This window comes from Pristiophorus japonicus, chromosome 10 (genome assembly GCF_044704955.1).
Source record: "Pristiophorus japonicus isolate sPriJap1 chromosome 10, sPriJap1.hap1, whole genome shotgun sequence".
Classification (NCBI taxonomy): Eukaryota; Metazoa; Chordata; class Chondrichthyes; family Pristiophoridae; genus Pristiophorus; species Pristiophorus japonicus.
The window spans coordinates 89,141,350-89,165,590 of record NC_091986.1 but is presented as its reverse complement, the minus strand read 5'-3'; the positions used below and the strand labels follow the sequence as shown (position 1 = coordinate 89,165,590).

General features: G+C 45.9%; 1 protein-coding gene across 1 annotated transcript; it reads left to right on the top strand.

The window, feature by feature from the left end:
* The first annotated feature begins 16,553 nt into the window (after positions 1-16,553).
* Positions 16,554-19,507, top strand: pcdh20 (protocadherin 20). Its single transcript, XM_070891447.1, has 2 exons — positions 16,554-16,608; positions 16,846-19,507. The coding sequence occupies exons 1-2, from the start codon at positions 16,561-16,563 to the stop codon at positions 19,459-19,461; spliced, it is 2,664 nt and encodes an 887-aa protein (XP_070747548.1). The 5' UTR covers positions 16,554-16,560; the 3' UTR covers positions 19,462-19,507.
* The last annotated feature ends 4,734 nt before the right edge of the window (positions 19,508-24,241 follow it).

Below are 24,241 nucleotides of genomic sequence, written 5' to 3'. Positions count from 1 at the left end.
TCATTCATATCTTTAGCCCATATCGGGTGTTCCTTCAATTCTTCTTTCTTCAAAGTTCTAATTGACCATGTCACCTGGCCCTTCTCAAAATGCAATGATGAATCTACTTGGATTAGAATGTCCATTCCCAAAAGGGGTTGATCTACTGGGCCTATCCAGACTGGCGTGGTTAGTTCATGTGGACCCAGCCCTATAAGTACCGGTGTTGTCCTTTTAATTTCCATTTTATGGCCCCCAACTCCATAGGCTGTACGTGCCCTACCATCCAACGGCAAAAAGTCTCCATTTTGTAGGGGTTAGCATGTTAATTCCACCCTTGTGTCTAAAAGACAGTCCACATCCTTATCGCCCACCCTCACAGTTATATATAGCCCATCTCCCCTCTGTTGTATTAGTGCGAGGAGGGGGGCCAGGGCGGGCTCGAATCGTTTTTTGCTATCCCAAGTAACTCCTTCTGTTGTTGTATTGTCAGTCGCTTAAATGCTTCTAGAAGGTCGTTATCTTGTGACAAGCCTGGTTTGTTGGCTGAATTGTATCCCTGGCTGCGTCCTCTTCCCCGGCCATGACCTTGCTGTTTTGCCCTGCACGTCTTGGCCCAGTGACCTTCTTTCCCACAATAATGACATTTTCCGGGTAATTTTCTGAATAACTGTTTAGCGGAATCCTGGGATTTCCATCCCACAGCCTGCAGGGCTCGGACTTTAGCTCCCATATTTCGATCTAATTGGTTACATCGATCCACCAATGCTGCAAAGGTAGTTCCTCTACCTTCCCATTCCGGTAACACTACCTTAAGCATTTTGGACAGTTCTGGCTTTAGACCTGCCACGAAAGCTGCTTTCAGATGTCCAAACACTTGTTCATCCATTTCCTCATCCGTATTATTCATACCCAAATGTTCTAGCCACGTGCATCTAAACTGCTCGTCATACTCCAGGACCTCCTCTGTTCCTTTCTGTTGGCAGGTTGCAATTTTTCCCCAGTCTGTCTTGGCTGGACTGAAGGCTTGCAGCCAGTGTTTAATCGCCTCCCACCCTGCATTTAATTCTTGCTCATCCTGCCCCAAAGCTTCTTCTACCTTGTCGTGCAATTTTCTTCCCTGTGTTTTTGGCACCATTATGGTCAAAATTTGCACTCCGTCCCAGGGATGAAGTTGATATATATTTCTCAAGCGGTCCAATTGGTCCAATGTTTTCACTCCCCCTTTCTTTGGATTGGGCAATTCCTTGGACCATTTAGCAATTGTCTCTGGGTCTGCCGGATCATGAAATAAGTATTCTGCATACACCCTTTTCCTCGTTTTTTTGGTTCCGCCCTCATCCGCAGTCTCTTCTGATTTGACTACAACTCGTCTTTTTTAAAAAGGGGCAAAGTGCACCCCTAATTCTTCATCCTCTGACCCTGTATCGTCGGAGGATTCAGAATCCGTATTTATTCCTTGGTCGTGTCTTCGGGTTTGCGCTTTTAATTTATCCAAACATGGGTACCCTGGGAATTGACCGATACATTTTCCTTTTCCTATTGCTGTCTCTTGACTTAATGATTTTTTCCATTCTTTAATTGCACCTTTAAGATCTTTAACTTCCATTTCCGACTTTTCAAGTTCAAGTTTTTTCTGTCGCAGCTGTGCACAAACAGCTTGCAATTGGTCGTTTGTACTGGTCAGGTCCCTATCATGTTGGGAACGCGTAATAATTTCATTCCACTGTCGGATCTGTCTCATAACTGCTAGGGACCATCTGATTCGCTCTTTATTTTTCATACGAATCGTTTTTCCCCAGACCCTTTTGATCTCGTCCAAGGACCATTGTCCTTTGGAGATTCCGTACTTTTGTTCGATCTTAACGCAGGTTTTAGATAAGTTGAATTGTTGCTCTATGTATTCTTTCAACTGTTGGAGGATTTCATCTATCAAAACCTCAGGTGGTGCCTGCCCAGCTTTAACAGTTGTAGGCAATTCTTTGCTCTTATCTCCTGCTGCCATAATACTGATTCCTTTACTGGAGTCTCGAGTCGTAGGCTTTCCAGCCGATCAGTGGGTTGGTCATTAATTAACTAACACACTGCCGAAGTTTAGACTTCTATGGGAGCTCGAGCTGACTACCAACCGGAGGGTTCGCAAACCGGAGGTTTTCAGAATCGCGTAGGAGAGGCGAATTTAGACTTTTGACCGAGGAATTTTATAAAGAGGAGTCCTTACCTCAGTATGTAGGTCCGATGTCCAAAATTCAGTTTCTTCCCTCAGTGATCCTGTTCGCGACGCCAAAATTGTTAGATCTCTTAATTTCCAATGAAATGCAAATTCCGGTTGTAGTTTTAACATAACTTTTATTCTGGCAGCAGCAACAAGGTTCTGGCTGATTGCCAGTTCCTTTGTCCTTCTGAGAACACATGGTAAAACATGGCTGTTCTTATACTTGATCAATTTACAGAAAAGAACGCGCCTTCTTTGACCTTATTGGCTCAATTAATATACTGTTGACCTTTAATTGGCTCGCTGCCAAAGGTCCTGAAATGTCAAGTTGATTGATGACTTAATGCAATGTGCTGAGTTGCACGTAGAAGCTCTAACTGGGGGGTCTGTGCTTTCTCACAGCCTGTCTGTATGCAGCCTGTTTGAATTCTCTATCAGCAGTAAGACAGCTTAAGAACAACAAGGCTATGGGAGTGAATGGAATCCCTGTTGAGGCACTGAAGTATGGCGGAGAGGCACTGTTGACACAAATACATGGCCTCAACTCTCTCATCTGGAGGGAGGAGAGCATGCCAGGAGATCTCAGAGATGCAGTGATCATGACCATCTTTAGAAAAGGGGACACGTCCAATTGCAGCAATTACAGAGGAATGTTCCTGCTATCAGCCACTGGGAAAGTCATCACTGGAGTCCTCCTCAACCGTCTTCTCCCTGGGGCTGATGAGCTCCTCCCGGAGTCACAGTGCGGATTTCGTCCCCTACGGGGCACAACGGACATGGTTTTTGCAGTGCGACAGCTGCAGGAAAAATGCAGAGAACAGCACCAGCCTTTATACATGGCCTTCTTTGACTTTACAAATGCCTTTGACACTGTCAAAGGGTCACATTACAGAAAAAAAGACCACATTACAGCAAAATTCTAAAGGGGCAAAGGGTGTTAAAAAGACAAGCCTGAAGGCTCTGTGCTTCAATGCGAGGAGTATTCGGAATAAGGTGGACGAATTAACTGCGCAGATAGCAGTTAACGAATATGATGTAATTGGCATCACGGAGACCTGGCTCCAGGGTGACCAAGGCTGGGAACTCAACATCCAGGATTATTCAACATTTAGAAAGGATAGACAGTAAAGGAAAAGGAGGTGGGGTGGTGTTGCTGGTTAAAGAGGAAATTAATGCAATAGTAAGGAAGGACATTAGCTTGGATGATGTAGAAACTGTATGGGTGGAGCTACGGAATACCAAAGGGCAGCACGAGTCTGGGGTTGGAGAGGCCTATAAAGGCTAGTCAGAGGAGGAGTTCGGGCAGTCGAGCAGCGCGAGTCTGGGGTTGGAGAAGCGCGCTTGTGCAGCTGCAGCAGGGGGTCAAAAAAGAAGTAGAGAGAAATCGAAAGGTGACGTCACAGCCAAGGTGGTAAGAGATTGGCTGGTGATTGGTGAGTAGTTTTCCTTTTTCTTCTTTATATCAGTAAGTAACTTTTATCATTGTTGTTGCCAATTTAAGTGTATCCAAGGGTTAAGTCATGGCAGGACAGCTCGGACATGCTCCTCCTGTACTATGTGGGAAGTCAGGGACGCTTCCGGTGTCCCTGATGACTACGTGTGCGGGAAGTGTATCGGCCTGCAGCTCCTGACGGACCGCTTGCGGAACTGGAGTTGCGGGTGGATTCACTCTATAGCATGCACGATGCTGAGAATGACATGAATAGCACATTTAGCGAGTTGGTCTTACTGCAGGCATAGGGTCTACAGCCAGATAGGGAATGGAAGACCAACAGGAAGAGCAGTGCAAGGAAGATAGTGCAGGGGTCCCCTGTGGTCATCCCCCTGCAAAACAGATACAACGCTTTGGGTACTGTTGAGGGGGATGACTCATCAGGGGAGAGCAGCAGCAGCCAAGTTCATGGCACCGTGGCTGGCTCTGCTGCACAGGAGGGCAGGAAAAAGAGTGGGAGAGCGATAGTGATCGGGGATTCAATTGTAAGGGGAATAGATAGGCGTTTCTGCGGCTGCAACCGAGACTCCAGGATGGTATGTTGCCTCCCTGGTACAAGGGTCAAGGATGTCTCGGAGCGGGTGCAGGACAGTCTGAAAAGGGAGGATGAACAGCCAGTTGTCATGGTGCATATAGATACCAACAATATAGGTAAAAAACGGAATGAGGTCCTACGAGACGAATTTAGGGAGCTCGGGGGTAAATTAAAAAGTAGGATCTCAAAAGTAGTAATCTCAGGATTGCTACCAGTGCCACATGCTAGTCAGAGTAGGAATCGCAGGATAGCTCAGATGGATACGTGGCTTGAGGAGTGGTGCAGAAGGGAGGGATTCAAATTCCTGGGACATTGGAACCGGTTCTGGGGTAGGTGGGACCAGTACAAACCGGACGGTCTGCACCTGGGCAGGACCAGAACCAATGTCCTCGGGGGTGTGTTTGCTGGTGCTGTTGGGGAGGGTTTAAACTAATATGGCAGGGGGATGGGAACCTGTGCAGGGAGACAGAGGGAAATAGAATGGGGGCAGAAACAAAAGATAGAAAGGAGAATAATAAAAGTGGAGGGCAGAGAAACCCAAGGCAAAAAGCAAAAAGGGCCACATTGCAGCAAAATTCTAAAGCGGCAAAGTGTGTTAAAAAGACAAGCCTGAAGGTTCTGTGCCTCAATGCGAGGAGTATTCGGAATAAGGTGGATGAATTAACTGCGCAGGTAGCAATTAACGGATACGATGTGATTGGCATCACGGAGACATGGCTCCAGGGTGACCAAAGCTGGGAACTCAACATCCAGGGGTATTCAACATTTAGGAAGGATAGACAGAAAGGAAAAGGAGGTGGGGTGGTGTTGCTGGTTAAAGAGGAAATTAATGCAATAGTAAGGAGGGAGATTAGCCTGGATGATGTGGAATCGGTATGGGTGGAGCTGCGGAATTCCAAAGGGCAGAAAACGTTAGTAGGAGTTATGTATCGACCATCAAACAGTAGTAATGAGGTTGGGGACAGCATCAAACAAGAAATAAGGGATGTGTGCAATAAAGGTACAGCAGTTATCATGAGCGACTTTAATCTACATATTGTTTGGTCAAACCAAACTGGTAGCAATGCGGTGGAAGAGGATTTCCTGGAGTGTATTAGGGATGGTTTTCTAGAACAATGTGTTGAGGAACCAACTAAAGGGCAGGCTATCCTAGACTGGGTGATGTGTAATGAGAAGGGACTAATTAGCAATCTTGTTGTGCGAGGCCCCTTGGGGAAGAGTGACCATAATATGGTAGAATTCTTTATTAAGATGGAGAGTGACACAGTTAATTCGGAAACTAGGGTCCTGAACTTAAGGAAAGGTAACTTCGACGGTATGAGGCGTGAATTGGTTAGAATAGACTGGCAAAGGATACTTAAAGGGTTGACGGTGGATAAGCAATGGCAAACATTTAAAGATCACATGGATGAACTTCAGTAATTGTACATCCCTGTCTGAAGTAAAAATAAAACAGGAAAGGTGGCTCAACCATGGCTAACAAGGGAAATTAAGGATAGTGTTAAAGCCAAGGAAGAGGCATATAAATTGGCTAGTAAAAGCAACAAACCTGAGGACTGGGAGAAATTTAGAATTCAACAGAGGAGGACGAAGGTTTAATTAAGAGGGGGAAAATAGAGTACGAGAGGAAGCTTGCAAGGAACATAAAAACGGACTGCAAAAACTTCTATAAATATGTGAAGAGAAAAAGATTAGTGAAGACAAACATAGGTCCCTTGCAGTTGGATTCAGTTGAATTTATAATGGGGAACAAAGAAATGGCAGACCAATTGAACCAATACTTAGGTTCTGTCTCATGAAGGAAGATACAAACAACCTTCCGAATGTACTGGGGGACATTGGGTCTAGTGAGAAGGAGGATCTGAAAGATATCCTTATTAGGCAGGAAATTGTGTTAGGGAAATTAATGGGATTAAAGGCTGATAAATCCCTGGGGCCTGATAGTCTGCATCCCAGAGTACTTAAGGAAGTGGCCCTAGAAATAGTGGATGCATTGGTGATCATTTTCCAACAGACTATCGACTCTGGATCAGTTCCTATGGACTGGATGGTAGCTAATGTAAGACAACATTTTAAAAAAGGAGGGAGAGAGAAAACAGGTAATTATAAACCGGTTAGCCTGACATCAGTAGTGGGGAAAATGTTGGAATCAATTATTAAGGATGAAATAGCAGTGCATTTGGAAAGCAGTGACAGGATTGGACCGAGTCAGCATGGATTTATGAAAGGGAAATCATGCTTTACGAATCTTCTGGAATTTTTTGAGGATGTAACTAGCAGAGTGGACAAGGGAGAATCAGTGGACTTTCAGAAGGCTTTTGACACGGTCCCAAACAAGAGATTGGTGTGCAAAATTAAAGCACATGGTATTGGGGGTAATGTACTGACGTGGATAGAGAATTGGTTGGCAGACAGGAAGCAAAGAGTCGGGATAAACGGGTCCTTTTCAGAATGGCAGGCAGTGACTAGTGGAGTGCCACAGGGCTCAGTGCTGGGACCCCAGCTATTTACAATGTACATTAATGATTTGGAAGAGGGAATTGAGTGTAATATCTTCAAGTTTGCAGATGACACTAAGCTGGGTGGTGGTGTGAGCTGTGAGGAGGATGCTAAAAGGCTGCAGGGTGACTTGGACAGTTAGGTGAGTGGGCAAACGCATGGCAGATGCAGTATAATGTGGATAAATGTGAGGTTATCCACTTTGGTGACAAAAACATGAAGGCAGAATATTATCTGAATGGTGGCAGATTAGGAAAAGGGGAGGTGCAACGAGACCTGGGTGCCATGGCACATCAGTCATTGAAAGTTGGCATGCAGGTACAGCAGGCGGTGAAGAAGGCAAATGCTATGTTGGCCTTCATAGCAAGGGGATTTGAGTATAGGAGCAGGGAAGTCTTACTGCAGTTGTACAGGGCCTTAGTGAGGCCTCAACTGGAATATTGTGTTCAGTTTTGGTCTCCTAATCTGAGGAAGGACGTTCTTGCTATTGAGAGAGTGCAGCGAAGGTTCACCAGACTGATTTTCGGGATGGCGAGACTGACATATGAGGAGAGACTGGCTTGACTGGGCCTGTATTCACTGGAGTTTAGAAGGATGAGAGGGGATCTCATAGAAACATATAAAATTCTGACGGGACTGGACAGGTTAGATGCAGGAAGAATGTTCCCGATGTTGGGGAAGTCCAGAACCAGGGGACATAGTCTAAGGATAAGGGGTAAGCCATTTAGGACTGAGATGAGGAGAAACTACTTCACTCAGAGAGTTGTTAACCTGTGGAGTTCCCTTCTGCAGAGAGTTGTTGATGCCAGTTCATTGGATACATTCGAGAGGGAGTTAGATATGGTCCTTACGTCTAAAGGGATCAAGGGGTATGGAGAGAAAGCAGGAAAGGCGTACTGAGGTATTGAATGATCAGCCATGATCTTACTGAATGGTGGTGCAGGCTCGAAGGGCCGAATGGCCTACTCCTGCACCTATTTTCTATGTTTCTATGTCAACTGCGAGAGTCTATGGAGCGTCCTTCTCCGTATTGGATGCCCCCAAAAGTTCGTCACTATTCTCCACCTGCTCCTCGACGACATGCAGGCTGTGATCCTTACCAACGGATCCATTACATACCCAATATACATCCGGACCGGAGTCAAACATGGCTGCTTCATTACCCCAACCCTGTTCTCAATCTTCTTCGCTGCCATGCTCCACCTCACAGTCAACAAGCTCCCTGCTGGAGTGGAACTACCAGTGGGAACCTGTTCAACCTTCGCCGTCTCCAGGCCAGGTCCAAGACCACCCCAACCTCTGTCGTCAAGCTATAGTACGTGGACAACGCCTGCTTCTGCGCACATACAGAGACTGAACTCCAGGACATTGTCGACGTATTTACTGAGGTGTACGAAAGCATGGGCATTACACTAAACATCCGTAAGACAAAGGTCCTCCACCTGCCTGTCCTCGCTGCCCGGCAGTCATCAAGATCCACTGCACGGCCCTAGACAACGTGAACCATTTCCCATATCTCGGGAGCCTCTTATCAACAAGAGCAGACATTGACGACAGGATTCATCACCGCCTCCAGTGCACCAGTGCAACCTTCAGCCGCCTGAGGAAAAGAGTGTTTGAAGACCAGGCCCTCAAAACTGCCACCAAGCTCATGGTCTACAGGGCATTAGTAATACCCGCCCTCCTGTATGACTCAGAGCCATGGACCATGTACAATAGACACCTCAAGTTGCTGGAGATATACCGCGAACGATGCCGCCGCAAAATCCTACAAATCCCCTGGGAGGACAGACGCACCAACATTAGCATCCTCAACCAGGCAAACATCCCCAGCGTTGAAGCACTGACCACACTTGATCAGCTTCGCTGGGCAGGCCACATTGTTCTCATGCCAGACACGAGACTCCCAAAGCAAGCGCTCTTCTCGGAACTCCTTCACGGCAAACGAGCCAAAGGTGGGCAGAGGAAACGTTACAGGGACACCCTCAAAGCCTCCCTGAAAAAGATGCAACATCCCCACTGACACCTGGGAGTCCCTGGCCAAAGACTTCCCTAAGTGGAGGAAGTGCATCCGGGAGGGTGTTGAGCACCTCGAGTCTCATCGCCGAGAGCATGCAGAAATCAAGCGTAGACAGCAGAAAGAGCGTGCGGCAAACCAGTCCCATCCACCCTTTCCCTCAACGACTATCTGTTCCACCTGTGACACGGATTGTGGTTCTTGTATTGGACTGTTCAGCCACCTAAGTACTCATTTTAAGAATGGAAGCAAGTTTTCCTCGATTCCGAGGGACTGCCTATGATGGTGAGTTTGACAGTTCCTTTGTAGATTGTCAGTTCCTATGTAGTTTTATTCTCCCTATGCAGTTTGACAGTTTCTTTGCAGTTTGACAATTTCTTTGTAGTTTTACTTTCCCTATTTTGTTTGATAGTTCCTATTGTGTATGTAGGCACCTGTTCATGACTCCACGAGACAGGGGTATGGTACTTAAACTGTGAAGACTGTAGTCTTTTCTTTGCAGCTCCTAGAGTGAGGACACCAAGAGATGAGCTCCCTTTTATACTGGGTTACCTGCAGTGTGCAGGTGCAGGCAACTCTTAGATCTCCCTCTGGTGTACAGGTCAGGTGTGTACAGGGTGATGGTACATTCAGTGTTTCAGAACATCATAACAATACAAGCATGCATACATAACACTCCCCCTAAGCATTTTTCAAGTCCTTATTGCCATGACCAGTAGTGGGCTGTGGGAGGTTGTGGTGAGGGTTGTGTGGGTGCCAGGTGTGATCCCTGTGCTTGAGGCTGGGTCATACATTTCCCCCCCCTTCACACACAGGCCATGTGGGTGTCACTGTTGTGGGATTCCTCAGTTGGGTAGCCAGTGCAGCAGTGGGTAGGGTACATACTCTTTAATGTGGGTAAGTGTGTGGTGGTGGATAGGGTCACAGGACTGTGTGTGTTCCTTGTCCTCCATTTGGGATGAAAGTCTGGTCATCCCAGGATTCGCCAGGAAAGCTGGAGGGTACTGGCCTCTCGCTCCTGGTGTTGGCTCTGGTGGCCAGCGGGTGTAGGGCTGATCTGCGGCAGGTTGCCAGTGGTGGTGGCTGTGCTGCCCATTGACCGCTGTCCCTGCAGTGGGTCTGCTCCCATTGTGTGTGTGTGAGCTCTTCCTGGGACATCACATTTGTCCCAAAGGTCCAGGCTACATGGTCAGGTAGCCCGCTGGACTGGGGGTCTCCCACAGGGGGATTCCTCTGGCATTTACATTGTCCCTGTAGAACCCAGTGTCCTTTAACAGTCTACTACCTGTCTACATAACACATTGGCTCCGATCATACATCGTCGAGTCTATATTATTAACTACCTTTACATTGTTAATTATAGCATTTACATCACTTTCTTGTATCATGGTTTCTCTATATATGGTTAATTTGTCATTTTGAACTTTCTGTCATAATCATTAGGCATTACTAACGTGTTCTTAACCTTACTTATACAAGCATTCATTTCATTTTACTCATCAGTTACTCGGGCATCACAATTCTACGTTACATTATCATACCTGTATTCGCTAACTGCATTTTTAACTTTAAAGTCCTTGTCGTCTTTAGATTGAAACTGTCCCTTTAAATTCTTTGGGTTACCAGTCTCCTTTAAGGGGGCCTTCCAATCCGGTTCGGCGCTCGGTGCCATGTGTTGCTCCTCCAATGCTGCCGCTCGTGGTCTGGTCGCGGCCATTTTGATTTTAGGTTCTTTGCCTCATGGTGCGGCAGCCATCTTCTCGCTCTCCTGCAGGTAGGCTGTGGTGATCTTTTTCTCCTCAGGTTCCGCCATGGACGTCGGGAATTCACTTTTCTCGACGATAGTCTTCTCTTGGAGTCCTGCCACGGCCCGGAGGTAAAGTCTGGACGTTTGGTTCTGGTGATCTCACCACGGTGTTGTGAAGTCATCGCCGCACAGTCGAGCTGGACGGTGGGATCTCTAGGTGCAGCGATGGATCCAAGTTCGGGACTGCGTGGGATGTGGATTGCTGGAGCCTGGAGGCCGTCATCACTTCGACCGACTTGGACCTGCTTCATCCAACTTCTTCCCAGCAGCGTTGGACCATTGCTGGCAACGATCCACAGGGGGAGTTTGTTCATCACGCCACGCTGGGAGACCTGGGCGTCCACGCTGCCAATGACTGGGATTTTACCTTTGGTGTAGATGAGCAGCTTCGCTTGGACAGGAGACAGTTTTGGTCATTTGGTGGGATTGATCCAAAGTGTTTCAAAGGTCATCTGGGTCATCAAAGACTGGCTCGCCCCTGTGTCGATCTCCATCGAAACTGGAACTCCGTCGATATCTACTTCCGTCTTCCACGGGGAACTTTCGGTGGAGCAGGTATAAATTCCATACTCTTCTTCCAGGAGTCGAGCAGCTTCGTCTTCATCTGTGTCGGAGCCCAGGTGATCAGCCAACTCTTCAGCAACATGGTGAGTAAAGCTTTTTCTGCACATTCTCTGAAGGTGCCTTTCTCTTTGCAGCCTTTGCAGGTATAGTCTTTGTAGTGGCACTGGTGGGCGCTGTGGTTTCCTCCACAGCGCTAGCACGGGGCCAGCCGGTTTTCCCCATATGGTAGACTCAGGGTTGCGGGACTCGGGGCAGCATTTATGCCTTTAGAAGTAGCCATTCGGTGCACTACATTCATCGGTTTAGAGTCCTGGGTGTTGGTCAATATTCGCCTGGAGTCGCCGACTGAAATCATGTAGGCCTAGCTCACTTTAATTGCCTTCCGCAGGGTGACTGTGATGTCCGCAGAGAGCAATTTGTGGCGGAGGCCCTCGTGGCCGATTCCGATTACAAAATATTTCCCTTAGTGCTTCGTTAAGGTGGTCGCCAAAATCACACAGTACAGCCAATCTTCTTAAATCTGCAGCATACTTAGCAATTTCTGGGCCTTCGGGTCGCCGGTGAGTATAGAACCGGTGCCTGGCTGTGAGGATGCTTTCGTTGGGTTTTAGTTGCTCTTGGATTAAGGTTACAAGTTCCCCATAGCTCTTGGTTGTTGTCTTCACTGGGGCTAGCAAGTCCCAGATGAGACAACGGATTGTGGGCCCACAACAACTAAGCAGGATGGCCCTGCGCTTGTTTGGTAGTGTAGCCGGTATGTCCCCATCCAGGTGGCTGGCTATGAAGAAATGTTCCAATCTTTCCACGAAAGCGTCCCAATCTTCCCCATCGTGAATTGTTGAAAGTTGCTGAGATTCGACATGTTGCGCGTGTAGTTTGTGACCTTGTCGCCAGTTATTGTGTATGTAAGCACTTTGTTAGTGACTCCACGAGGCAGGGGTATGGTACTTAAACTGTGAAGACTGTAGTCCTTTATTTGCAGCTCCTAGAGTGAGGACACCAAGAGGTGAGCTCCTTTTTATACTGGGTTACCTGCAGTGTATAGGTAACCCTTAGGTCTCCAGCAGCAGCACCCTCTGGTGTACAGGTAAGGTGTGTACAGGGTGAAGGTACATTCAGTGTTACAGAACATCATAAGTTACAAGCATGCATACATAACAGTTCCGATGTAGTTTGAAAGTTCCTAGGTAGTTTTCAGGCCCTTTTTAGAATAAAAGGTCACCCATTTAGAACTGAGACGAGGATGAATTTCTTCTATCAGAAGGACGTAAAACTGTGGAATTCTCTGTCCCAGACAGCTTTGGAGGCTGGTTCACTGAATATATTTAAGGTGGAGATAGTCAGATTTTTGAATTATAAGGGAGTAAAGGGTTATGGGGAGCAGACAGGAAAGTGGAGCTGAGCCCAAGATCAGATCAGCCATGATCTTATTAAATGGTAGAGCAGACTCGAGAGGGGCCAAATAGCCTATTCCTGCTAATATTTCTTATGTTCTTATGATAGTTTGACAGTTCCTATGTAGTTGGACAGTTCCTATGTAGTTTCACAGTTCTGATATAGTTTGACAAATGGCCTACTCCTGCTCCTATTTCTTATGTTCTTATGGCCCCCATATTGGTGATCTTGCCGCGCACTGTCGCCTGCTGCTGCCGACTGTTGCTGAGTTTTGCTGCCACTTTCCTTTCGCTCCCAGTTTCTACTTGGGCTGGAGGGGGCAGGAGGGGAGCACCACCGGGAACCACCCACCGACATCATCTGGCGGCCAAGTCGCGTAAGTGGCCTCCCGCCCACCAAGATACCAGATTGGTGCGAGTGGGAGTCAGCGGGAGTTGGCGCCAGCAGGGGGAAGGACCACTGCGTGGCGGCTGTTGTTACCCCGACGGTAGGTATGAATACCTGCAAGAAAAGGTTATGAAAATCTTTTTTAAAAATGTTTTTAAGCAACTTACCTAGATGGGGTCCCTTGAAGGTGTTCCGGTGTTTTTTTTTCTTTGGTAATGTTTCTTACTTTTCAGAGTTCCCCCCTCCCTAGGCCCGACTCCATCCTCGGCGGCACTTGGGCGGCAAACTCATTTTCCACTGAGATTGAGAGCTCCCGCCCGCTGCGATTGATGGCGTAAGCCATTATTTTGCCATTGGGCGGTACTGCCACCTCTTTTAGAGGAATCTTTCAAGCAAAGTACCGCCCGGTCTCTTGGAGGCCATTGGCGGTCCTTTGGGCGGCAAATGGGCAGGCCTTGCAGCTCATGAAAACCGGGGCCTATGTTCTTATGACAGTTTGACAGTTCCTATGTAGTTTGACAATTCCTATGTAATTTGACAGTTCCTATGTAGTGTGACAGTTCCTGTGCAATTTGACCGTTTCTACATATTTTGATAGTTTCTACGAAGTTTTACTCTCCCCATGTAGTTTGATTGTCCCTATGTAGTTTAACAGTTCCTATTTAGTTTGACAGTTCTCATGCAGTTGGTCAGTTTTTATGCAGTTTGACTTTTTCTTCGTAGTTTTACTGCCCCTATGTAGTTTGACAATTTCTTTGTAGTTTGTCAGTTTCTATATTGTCTCACAGTCTCTATGTAGTTTGACAATACCAATGTAGTTTGACAGTTCCTATTTAGTTTGACAGATTCTATGTAGTTTTACTGTCCCTATGTATTTTGACAGTTTCTACATAGTTTGTACAGTCCCTTAGTAGTTTGACAGTCCCTTGGTAGTTTGTACAGTCCCTTGGTAGTTTGACAGTTCCTATGTAGTTTGACAGTTCCTATGTAGTTTGACAGGTCCTATGTTTGCTGATGATACAAAGCTCGGTGGGACAGTAAGCTGTGAGGAGAAGACAAAGGGCCTGAACTTGGTGAAAGATAAGTTCTGCCCAAGTGCCACCTAAAGGACCACTGTGATCCTGACGGTACTTTGGGCAGAAGTTTCATGAAAAAGTTCTGGAAAGATCGCCCGGCAGCAAAAATGGGACTTAAACATAGAAACATAGAAACATAGAAAATAGGTGCAGGAGTAGGCCATTCAGCCCTTCTAGCCTGCACCGCCATTCAATGAGTTCATGGCTGAACATGCAACTTCAGTACCCCCTTTCTGCTTTCTCGCCATATCCCTTGATCCCCCCCAGTAGTAAGGACTTCATCGAACTCCCTTTTGAATATATTTAGTGAATTGGCCTCAACTACTTTCTGTGGTAGAGAATTCCACAGGTTCACCACTCTCTGGGTGAAGAAGTTTCTCCTCATCTCAGTCTTAAATGGCTTACCCCTTATCCTTAGACTGTGACCCCTGGTTCTGGACTTCCCCAACATTGGGAACATTCTTCCTGCATCTAACCTGTCTAAACCCGTCAGAATTTTAAACGTTTCTATGAGGTCCCCTCTCATTCTTCTGAACTCCAATGAATACAAGCCCAGTTGATCCAGTCTTTCTTGATAGGTCAGTCCCACCATCCCGGGAATCAGTCTGGTGAATCTTCGCTGCACTCCCTCAATAGCAAGAATGTCCTTCCTCAAGTTAGGAGACCAAAACTGTGAATCTGGGCGGCAGCAGGTGGGAGCTCCCATTCTCGGCAGCAAATGCAATCCTCGGCAAAGTACCACCGAGGACTGAGTCAGGCCCAGGGGGGGAGGGAACAGATAAAATTTAAAATTTCCAAAAAATAAAAAAGAAACACTAGAAAACCTTCAGGGGACCCCACCTACCTGAATCGCTGCAAAAAACAATGAAGAAAAGTGAACTAACCTTTTTTTTCAGGTCTTCACACTTACCATTGAGGTTAGACCTGCCTCCATGCGACGGTCTTTTCCCCTGCTGCAGCGGATGACCACCCGGACCAAACTGGCAGCTCAGCAGGCAGAAGGACACTTACGCGTGTTGCACGCCAGCGGACGGAAGCCTCCACTAAACTCGCTCGCAGGGGAGACCGCCCAGCAAACTCGGTGGCAGCAGTCAGTAGTCCACCACTTTCGGCCCCAAAGTGTCTGCAAAGGAATATAGATAAACTAAGTGAGTCAGCAGTAAGGTAGCAGATGGAGTATAATGTAAGGAAATGTGAGGTTATTCACTTTGGTAGGAAGAATAGAAAAACAGAGTTTATTTTTAAATAGTGAAAAAATTTTAAATGTTTGTGTTTTGAGAGATTTGGGTATCTTTGTGCAATAAACACAGAAAGCTCGCATGCAGGTACAGCAAGCAATAAGGAAGGCAAATGGCATGTTGTCCTTTATTGCAAGGGGGTTGAAGTATAAGAGTAAGGAAGTTTTGCTGCAATTGTACAGGGCCTTGGTGAGACCATACCTGGAGTACTGTGCACAGTTTTGACCTTATCTAAGGGAGGATATACTTGGCTCGGAGGTGGTGCAACGAAGATTCACTAGATTGATTCCTAGGGTGTGGGGGCTGTCTTATGATGAGAGATTGTGTACAATGGGCCTATACTCTCTGGAGTTTAGAAGAATGAGAGGTGATCTCATAGAAGCATACAAGATTCTGAAGGGGATTGACAGACTAGATGCTGAGATGTTGTATCCCTTGACAGGAGTGTTTAGAACTCGGGGCACTGTCTCAGGATAAGGGGTCGGACATTTGAGACAAAGATGAGAAGGAATTTCTTCACTTGGAGGGTTGTGAATTTTTGGAATTCTCTGCCCCAGAGGGCTGTGGATGCTGAGTCTCTGAATATATTCAAGGCTGAGATCGATAGATTTTTGGAGTCTAGGGGATCAAGGGACATGGAGATCGGGCGGGAAAGTGGAGTTGAGGTCGATGATCGGCCATGATATTATTGAATGGCGGAGCAGGATCGAGGGGTTGTATGGCCTGCTCCTGTTTCTTATGTTCTTATGTTCTTAAGTAGTTTGACAGTTCTTATAAAGTTTGGCAGTCCGTATGTAGTTTGACAGTTCCTGTGTAGTTTTACAGTCCCTATGTAGTTCCTATAATATTAACTTTTATTTATATAGCACCTTTAATGTAGTAAAACATCCCAAGGCGCTTCACAACAGTTTCACAATGCCTTTGATATTGACCATTGAGGGAAAGAGAAAAAGCATGAGATGGAAGTGTAAAAAGAGATTAAAGGCTCGGGTCTGAAGCGCAGCCAAAATGCGCACGCAGATAGACACAGGCGAAAAAACTAAAACTAAACTATGTAGTTTAACTGTCCCTATATCGGTTGATAGTAAAACTACATAGGAACAGTCTCAAGTACTTCAAACTGCATGCTTCCTTCCTGCAGACTTTGCCTGAATTAGTGAAAAGTCCGCGGGCTGAAGTGAGAAATATTTGCATATAAGAATGTACGTAGCTACGAATGACGGACAGCATCAATTTCCCATTCACTAATCCGGAATGGGACTGAGAAGCAGGGGAGGAGAGCAGACTGCAAGTGAACTCAACCAGTGCAGTACAACGCAGTCCTGGGGCTCCTAACCCCCTGAGAACCCAGTGAGCATGGATCAGGGCTGGAGCTGGAGTACACTCAACCATCCAAAGATCCAGGTACGAAATAATCGTTCATCTAGACCATGCATTTAGTCTGCCCGAAAGCAGTGTTTGAGGTACTGGATGACAGTTTGCAGTCTCAGTCTCACCCCAACTTAAATAACTTTCCTACTGAACTGCGTGTTTGCATCATTGCATTAAGTGGGCAGAAGTATTGCAATCAAATTTAATCATTCATTTTGCTACCTGAAGTTACTTTTTGAACTAATACCTTTCAATTTACTTTTTTTGCAGCAGGGAATGCTCCCGTTTATTTTGTGCACGGGACTTTTCCTTGCAAGCTGTAGCCTGGCGTCCGAGCTGGTGTACCGAGTGAAGGAAGAGTTACCGAGCGGGACACTCATCGGGAACCTGGGCACCGACCTGAAGTTGGACGGCTTGGCAGAGCCCGGAGTCACCTACAACCTGGTGTCTCAGCCCGGGGACGGGCGCTTCGTGGATCTGAACCGGGACACGGGCGAGCTGCGCACCTCGGACTCGGTGCTGGACCGGGAGAGCCTGTGCCCCGGGCAGCCGGAGCTGGAGTGCTCGTTGCTTCTCGATGTCATCCTGCTGCCGGCCAGACTCTTCAGGCTGCTGAAGCTCAGGATCCTGGTGGAGGACATCAATGACAACTCGCCGCGATTCCCGGCCGCCAGCATCGGCGTATCTGTGGCGGAGAACGCCGAGCCCGGCTCGCGTTACCCACTGGAGCCTCCCGCCGAGGATTGCGACCCCGGCGCTAACGGCGCGGTGAGCTACCGGCTGTCCGGTGCCCATGCCGGCTTCTCCCTGAGCAGCGAGCCGGACGGCGGCGGACGGCCGGTGCTGGTGCTGGAGATGGCCCTGGACCGGGAAGCCCGGGAGCTCTATGTGATGGGCCTGATAGCGGAGGATGGCGGATCTCCCCGCCGCTCCGGCACCGCCACTCTCACCGTCTCGGTCACCGATGTCAACGACAACTGCCCGCAGTTCACCGAGTCTCGGCTCAACCTCACCCTGCACGCCAACGCCACAGTTGGCAGCCAAGTGGCTCGGCTGCGAGCCACCGACCCCGACCTGGGCTACAACGCCCACATCGTCTATTCCTACGGGGACAGGGTGGCCAAGACCTCCATCCAGCTCTTCAGCCTGGACAGGACCTCAGGGACCATCCGCCTGGCCTCCCCCCTCCAGGAGAAGACTGCCCAGATCCACCGGCTGACGGTGCTGGCCACCGGGACAGGCTGCAGTCCGGTCACGGCTGCTGTGCAAATCTCCATCGTCCAAGTTCTCTCCAGCCCCCCTCGGGTGACGCCTCGCTACATCGCTCTCCAGTCGGAAGGTGTGGTGTACCTGAAGGAGACCGAGCCCGTCCCGACCCCCATCGCCTTCTTCACGGTGATCGACCCCGACCAGCGGGAGACAGTGCGCTGTTACCTGGAAGGAAGAGGCCCTTTCCGCCTGGCGCCTTACCGGACCTTTCAAGACGAGTATCTGCTGGAAACGTCGCAGGTTTTGGATTACGAGGTTAAGCAGCAGTACGAACTGACTGTAGTGGCAGAGAACACCAAAAGGCTAGCTCTCAGGACCCACATCAAGATACAGCTCATAGACCAAAACGACAATTCTCCCATCTTCACCAACTCTTTGGTTGAAGTGACCATTGAAGAGAACAACCCTCCCAATAGCTTCCTCATTAAAATGAAGGCCACAGATGATGACAGCGGAGAAATGGGGACCATTACTTTCGCTCTGGGCCCTAATGTGCCTCCCATCTTTGTTTTAGATAAATTCAGTGGGGGTTTGACAGTGTCAACATCCTTAGATAGAGAAGAACAGGAAAAGTACAGACTCATCATCAGAGCTATAGATGGTGGGTCTCCACCCCGAGAATCCACCACCACAGTTCTTCTCACTGTCCTTGACACCAATGACAACAGCCCCAGGTTCATCAACAAAGATTTCAATTTCTTTGTTCCCGAAGACCACCCGAGTTTTAGCGAGATCGGTGTGATTGGGGTTATCGATCCTGATGTTGGAAATAACGGCTGGGTGGCCTTGTCCATACTCAATGGTAGTGAGCACTTTGTCATAGACACGGGGAAGGGGAACCTCATGGCGAATGCCCCCTTAGACAGGGAACAGCAGAGTTCTTACATTCTCTGGGTTCAAGCTATGGATGGAGGAGAGCCCGCTCTGTCTGCTGTTGCTAAAGTGACAGTGCTTCTAATAGATGTCAACGATAACCCACCCTTGGTCTTGTTCCCTCAGTCTAACCTCTCTTTTCTTCTGGTACTGCCATCCACAATCCCTGGCTCTTCCATTACTGAAGTATATGCTGTTGATAAAGACACAGGAATGAATGCTGTCATTGCTTATAGCATCATTGGCCACAGAGGACCCCGTCCAGAGACCTTCATCATTGACACAGGCACTGGTAACATCACATTGCATGAGGCTTTGGTGAAGAATGACCATGGATTGTACAGACTGTTAGTCAAGGTCAGCGATCATGGTTACCCAGAACCACTTCATACCACAGTTATAGTCAACCTTTTTGTAAATGAAACGTTAAACAATGAGAGCTACATAGAAAACCTGCTGAGAAAAGATCCTGACATCAGGATAGAGGAAAACCTACCAGAGACAAGGACTGACCCTTTTCAAACAGAACTGAACATATTCCCATGTCAGACTGTGTTGATAGCACTATCAGCTTTATGCTTTGGGCTTTTGACCTTGGTATTTGCTTTGGTGTGCTACATTTCACTGAGAAAAAGGAAGCACAGAAGTAAAGAGTACAGTGTTGCAGAGGTTGAGATCCCATTAAACAAAAGAATAGCTTCATATTCTTTAGAGAATAAATCAGTGAATGATTTAGATCTATAAGTGGTAGGGTACAACTGATCAATTATACGATCAACCCAACGTTTACAAGCAATACATGGATAGTACTTTGAAGTTACCAACATTTGTGTTTCAAATGTATGTGGCATAAAGGATTTATAAGTTACTCAGATCCAATCTGATTAACAATCAACTAATATATTGTTTACAAAACGAAACTACACCATGTAGAGTAAGACTAGTGCTCTCTTTACAAAACTGCACATTGTCATTTTGTTTAAAAAGTGTAGATTTGCACAGCTGGATCAGTGATTGATCCCAATACTTAATTTCATAAAAGCAAAATGGCTGGACCTGAAACTCCAGGGTTAAAGAACAGAAAAAATCCAAGACAACCACTGCTTCTTTGGCTGACCAAGGAACCAGAAAATAAAAAGGTATGACTACAATTATGTTTAATAGTTGCATTGGCTTCAATAATGAGATGACTTTCAATTTTCAGACCTCAATGACTTTTGAATTAATATTAAAGAAATTGCACACAGCTATTAAGATAACTTGGAGAGGACGGTCAGGGCAACAAGTTTATATTTGGTAAATGAAAAACAAATTTGATTACAAACCTACGAGAAAGGACAGTTCAACATCAGCTGGTATATATCAAGTCTGTTGTATACTGGCATTCCTGTAATATATCCTGTGAATATGTTTTTCTAGGTTTAGTTTTAGCACCTGATAGCTTCTTGTCTCTGCCAAATGTTGAAACAATATCTTGGTGGGAACTAAGGGGGACTCACCCTGCTCAAGAAGGACCTATACACGCCCAGGATTGTTGTATTCAAGTTTTTTTTTAAGCATTAATTCATTGCTTTACTTTTGAAGAATATATAAAGCTGCTGTCTGTCATTTCAGGCTACCTTCAGTTCAAAAACTGTTGAATGAAGTTACATACATCGGATAAAGCAGCAACAGTGAACACATAACATCACCAAATGTTGTATTGGGTTTTGGACATTATGAATGTCACTTTTCTTTCCCTTCAAGAATCCTTTCTGATACCAAATGAGCTTTACTGAATTGAGTGATCAGACTGATACTGGACAAAAAACTCAAGCAACCTGAAATAGGTGATTAACTGATCTTGTTTCACCTTTCATCCAGCTGGAATATGGGAATGGAGTTTAAACTGTAAGCAATTATTTAACAAGAAAATTATGAAAAACAATATTTGTGTAAATTACTTAATTTGTGAGCTATTTGTATAAGCTTACTGCAGCTATAAGAAGATTCTTTGTAAATGACAATATTATTTATTTTTATTTAAAATGATAAAAGTAAGACTTTGATTAAATAAAAACTCCATGTGTAAAAGGTTAAAATAAAAGTTATTTTTCATAGTTAGATATCCAGAGGACTACTAATTTCTCATGCAGGAGCAAATAATTTTGTGTTTAAGAGATGCCTTCAAAACATGTTTGGTATTTAAAAACAGCTGGAAACTAGACACGAGCAGTTGATGGAAAGCCAAACCATCACTACTACTTGTTTTATTATGCACAATTATACAGTCAACATTTAGTATTCATTACCTCTCGTCTATGTGATGTGCTGTAAATATATATTGAGTAGCCCCTTATTTCCAATGTAAGCCTCAGTGTTGGCTTTAACCAAAACTATTTTGAAATTAATTTAAAGTAAATGACTCAGATGGGTAAGTTTTCTTTCCCTCAAGACTTTGACTATCAAACTGCAGTTACACTTGCACTTCCACATTGATAGACAACTGTTTTGGCGGTAGCTAGATTCTAATCGAACTCCCAAAAAGACAAGTGGTGTGAGAGTCCACTGGAGTTTAGCACCAGGTGAAGTATAATGTTCGTTCGGTGTGTCACCAGCTTTTTAACAAAAGTCTTGGGTGGTCTCTTGAATATTGCATTTTCAATGTTATCAGAAAATAGAGGTTCCTGCCAGTTCCCTCTTAACATTAAACGATAGCCAGGAGGCATGTGGAGCTCTGGACATGCAAGTAAACATGCAGATACACACAGCTCTGTCCGAGCATGCAGTGTGCAAGTTGTAGTCAAGTGCAACCTGGTCTTAAAGACATACTACAACTACTGGTCGTGTCATATAACTGCATCAGATAGGATAGAGTCATATTTAGTCATAGAAGTGGAAAGCTTTCTATTTTCCAGAACAGATGACCCCTCTGATAGCAATCTTGTAAACATTGAGAGAAATATCCTCTGACTGCAATTTTTAACATTTGAAATGCTTTACTTTAGAATGCATTGAATATCTTGATGGAAAGAGTGAGCGTTGGAAATTCTCCTACCACATTTATGAAGTTGATAATACATAGAAGGAAATCTTCCCCATACATGGTCACAATTTCTTGTAAAATATAATATTCAATTCAGTGCCTATTAACTTTAAACGGTAGTGAGATTAGACTCAGTTTGTACACTCAGGATTACTATTTCAGGTTTTTCTTCCAGTCAGCAGAGATTCTTGGCAATAATTACCAATCACTCAAAGCTCTACAAATGCATGAGTGAAATTACTTCCAAAAATCTCACTCTCTAATGAAATCAAGTTCACAGCAAAAAGCACCATATTTTGTCAGTGTTAGTTTGAATGAAGCAAATAGTGTTTGGTAGCTTTCACTGGATTTTTTGCAAACTTCACAATTTCTGGCATAGAAACATATAAACATAGAAAATAGGTGCAGGAGTAGGCCATTCGGCCCTTTGAGCCTGCACCGCCATTCAATAAGATCATGGCTGATCATTCCCTCAGTACCCCTTTCCTGCTTTCTCTCCATAACCCTTGATCCCCTTAGCCATAAGGGCCATATCTAACTCCCTCTTGAATATATCCAATGAACTGGCATCAACAACTCTCTGCGGCAGAGAATTCCATAGGTTAACAACTCGCTGAGTGAAGAAGTTTCTCCTCATCTCAGTCCTAAATGGCCTACCCCTTATCCTAAGACTATCTCCCCTGGACTTCCCCAACATCGGGAACATTCTTCCCGCATCTAACCTGTCCAGTCCCGTCAGAATCTTATACGTTTCTCTGAGATCCCCTCTCATCCTTCTAAACTCCAGTGAATAAAGGCCCGGTTGATCCAGTCTCTCCTCCTATGACAGTCCAGCCATCCCTGGAATCAGTCTGGTGAACCGTCGCTGCACTCGCTCAATAGCAAGAACGCCCTTCCTTAGATTAGGAGACCAAAACTGAACACAATATTCCAGGTGAGGCCTCACTAAGGCCCTGTACATCTGCAGTAAGACCTCCCTGCTCCGATACTCAAATCCCCTAGCTATGAAGGCCAACATACCATTTGTCTTCTTCACCGTCTGCTGTACCTGCATGCCCACTTTCAGTGACTGATGAACCATGACACCCAGGTCCCGTTGCACCTCCCCGTTTCCTAATCTGCAGCCATTCAGATAATATTCTGCCTTCGTGTTTTTGCACCCAAAATGGATAACCTCACATTTATCCACATTATACTGCATCTGCCGTGCATTTGCCCAATCACCTAACCTGTCCAAGTCACCCTGCAGCCTCTCAGCATCCTCCTCACAGCTCACACCGCCCCCCAGTTTAGTGTCATCCGCAAACTTGGAGATATCACACTCAATTCCTTCATCTAAATCGTTAATGTATATTATAAAGAGCTGGGGTCCCAGCACTGAGCCCTGCGGCACTCCACTAGTCACTGCCTGCCATTCTGAAAAGGACCCATTTATCCCAACACTCTGCTTCCTGTCTGCCAACCAGTTCTCTATCCACGTCAGTACATTACCCCCAATACCATGCGCTTTGATTTTGCACACCAATCTCTTGTGCGGGACCTTGTTAAAAGCCTTTTGAAAATCCAAATACACCACATCCACTGGTTCTCCCTTAAGCATTCTGCTAGTTACATCCTCAAAAAATTGCAGAAGATTCGTCAAGCATGATTTCTCTTTCATAAATCCATGCTGACTTGGTCCGATCCTGTCACTGCTTTCCAAATACGCTGCTATTTCATCCTCAATGATTGATTCCAACATTTTCCCCACTACTGATGTCAGGCTAACAGGTCTATAATTACCGTTTTCTCTCCCTCCTTTTTTAAGAAGTGGTGTTATATTAGCTACCCTCCAGTCCATAGGAACTGATCCAGAGTCGATAGACTGTTGGAAAATGATCATCAATGCATCCACTATTTCTAGGGCCACTTTTAAGTACTCTGGGATGCAGACTATCAGGCCCTGGGGATTTATCAGGCTTCAATCCCATCAATTTCCCTAACACAATTTCCCGCCTAATAAGGATATCCTTCAGTTCCTCCTTCTCACTAGACCCACTGTCTCCGAGTACATTCGGAAGGTTATTTGTGTCTTCCTTCGTGAAGACAGAACCGAAGTATTGGTTCAATTGGTCTGCCATTATAAATTCACCTGACTCCGACTGCAAGGGACCTACTTTTATCTTCACTAATCTTTTTCTCTTCACATATTTATAGAAGCTTTTGCAGTCCATTTTTATGTTCCTTGCAAGCTTCCTCTCATACTTTATTTTCCCGCTCTTAATTAAACCTTAGTCCTCCTCTGGTGAATTCTAAATTTCTCCCAGTCCTCAGGTTTGTTGCTTTTACAAGCCAATTTATATGCCTCTTCCTTGGCTTTAACACTATCCTTAATTTCCCTTGTTAGCCATGGTTGAGCCACCTTTCCTGTTTTATTTTTACTTCAGACAGGGATGTACAATTGTTGAAGTTCATCCATGTGATCTTTAAATGTTTGCCATTGTTTATCCACCGTCAACC

Bases quoted from the DNA above. Each gene is read 5' to 3' on its own strand.
- pcdh20 (XM_070891447.1), top strand. From the start codon at position 16,561: ATGGATCAGGGCTGGAGCTGGAGTACACTCAACCATCCAAAGATCCAG. The intron at 16,609-16,845 runs GTACGAAATAAT...CTTTTTTTGCAG, and splicing joins TCAACCATCCAAAGATCCAG to CAGGGAATGCTCCCGTTTAT.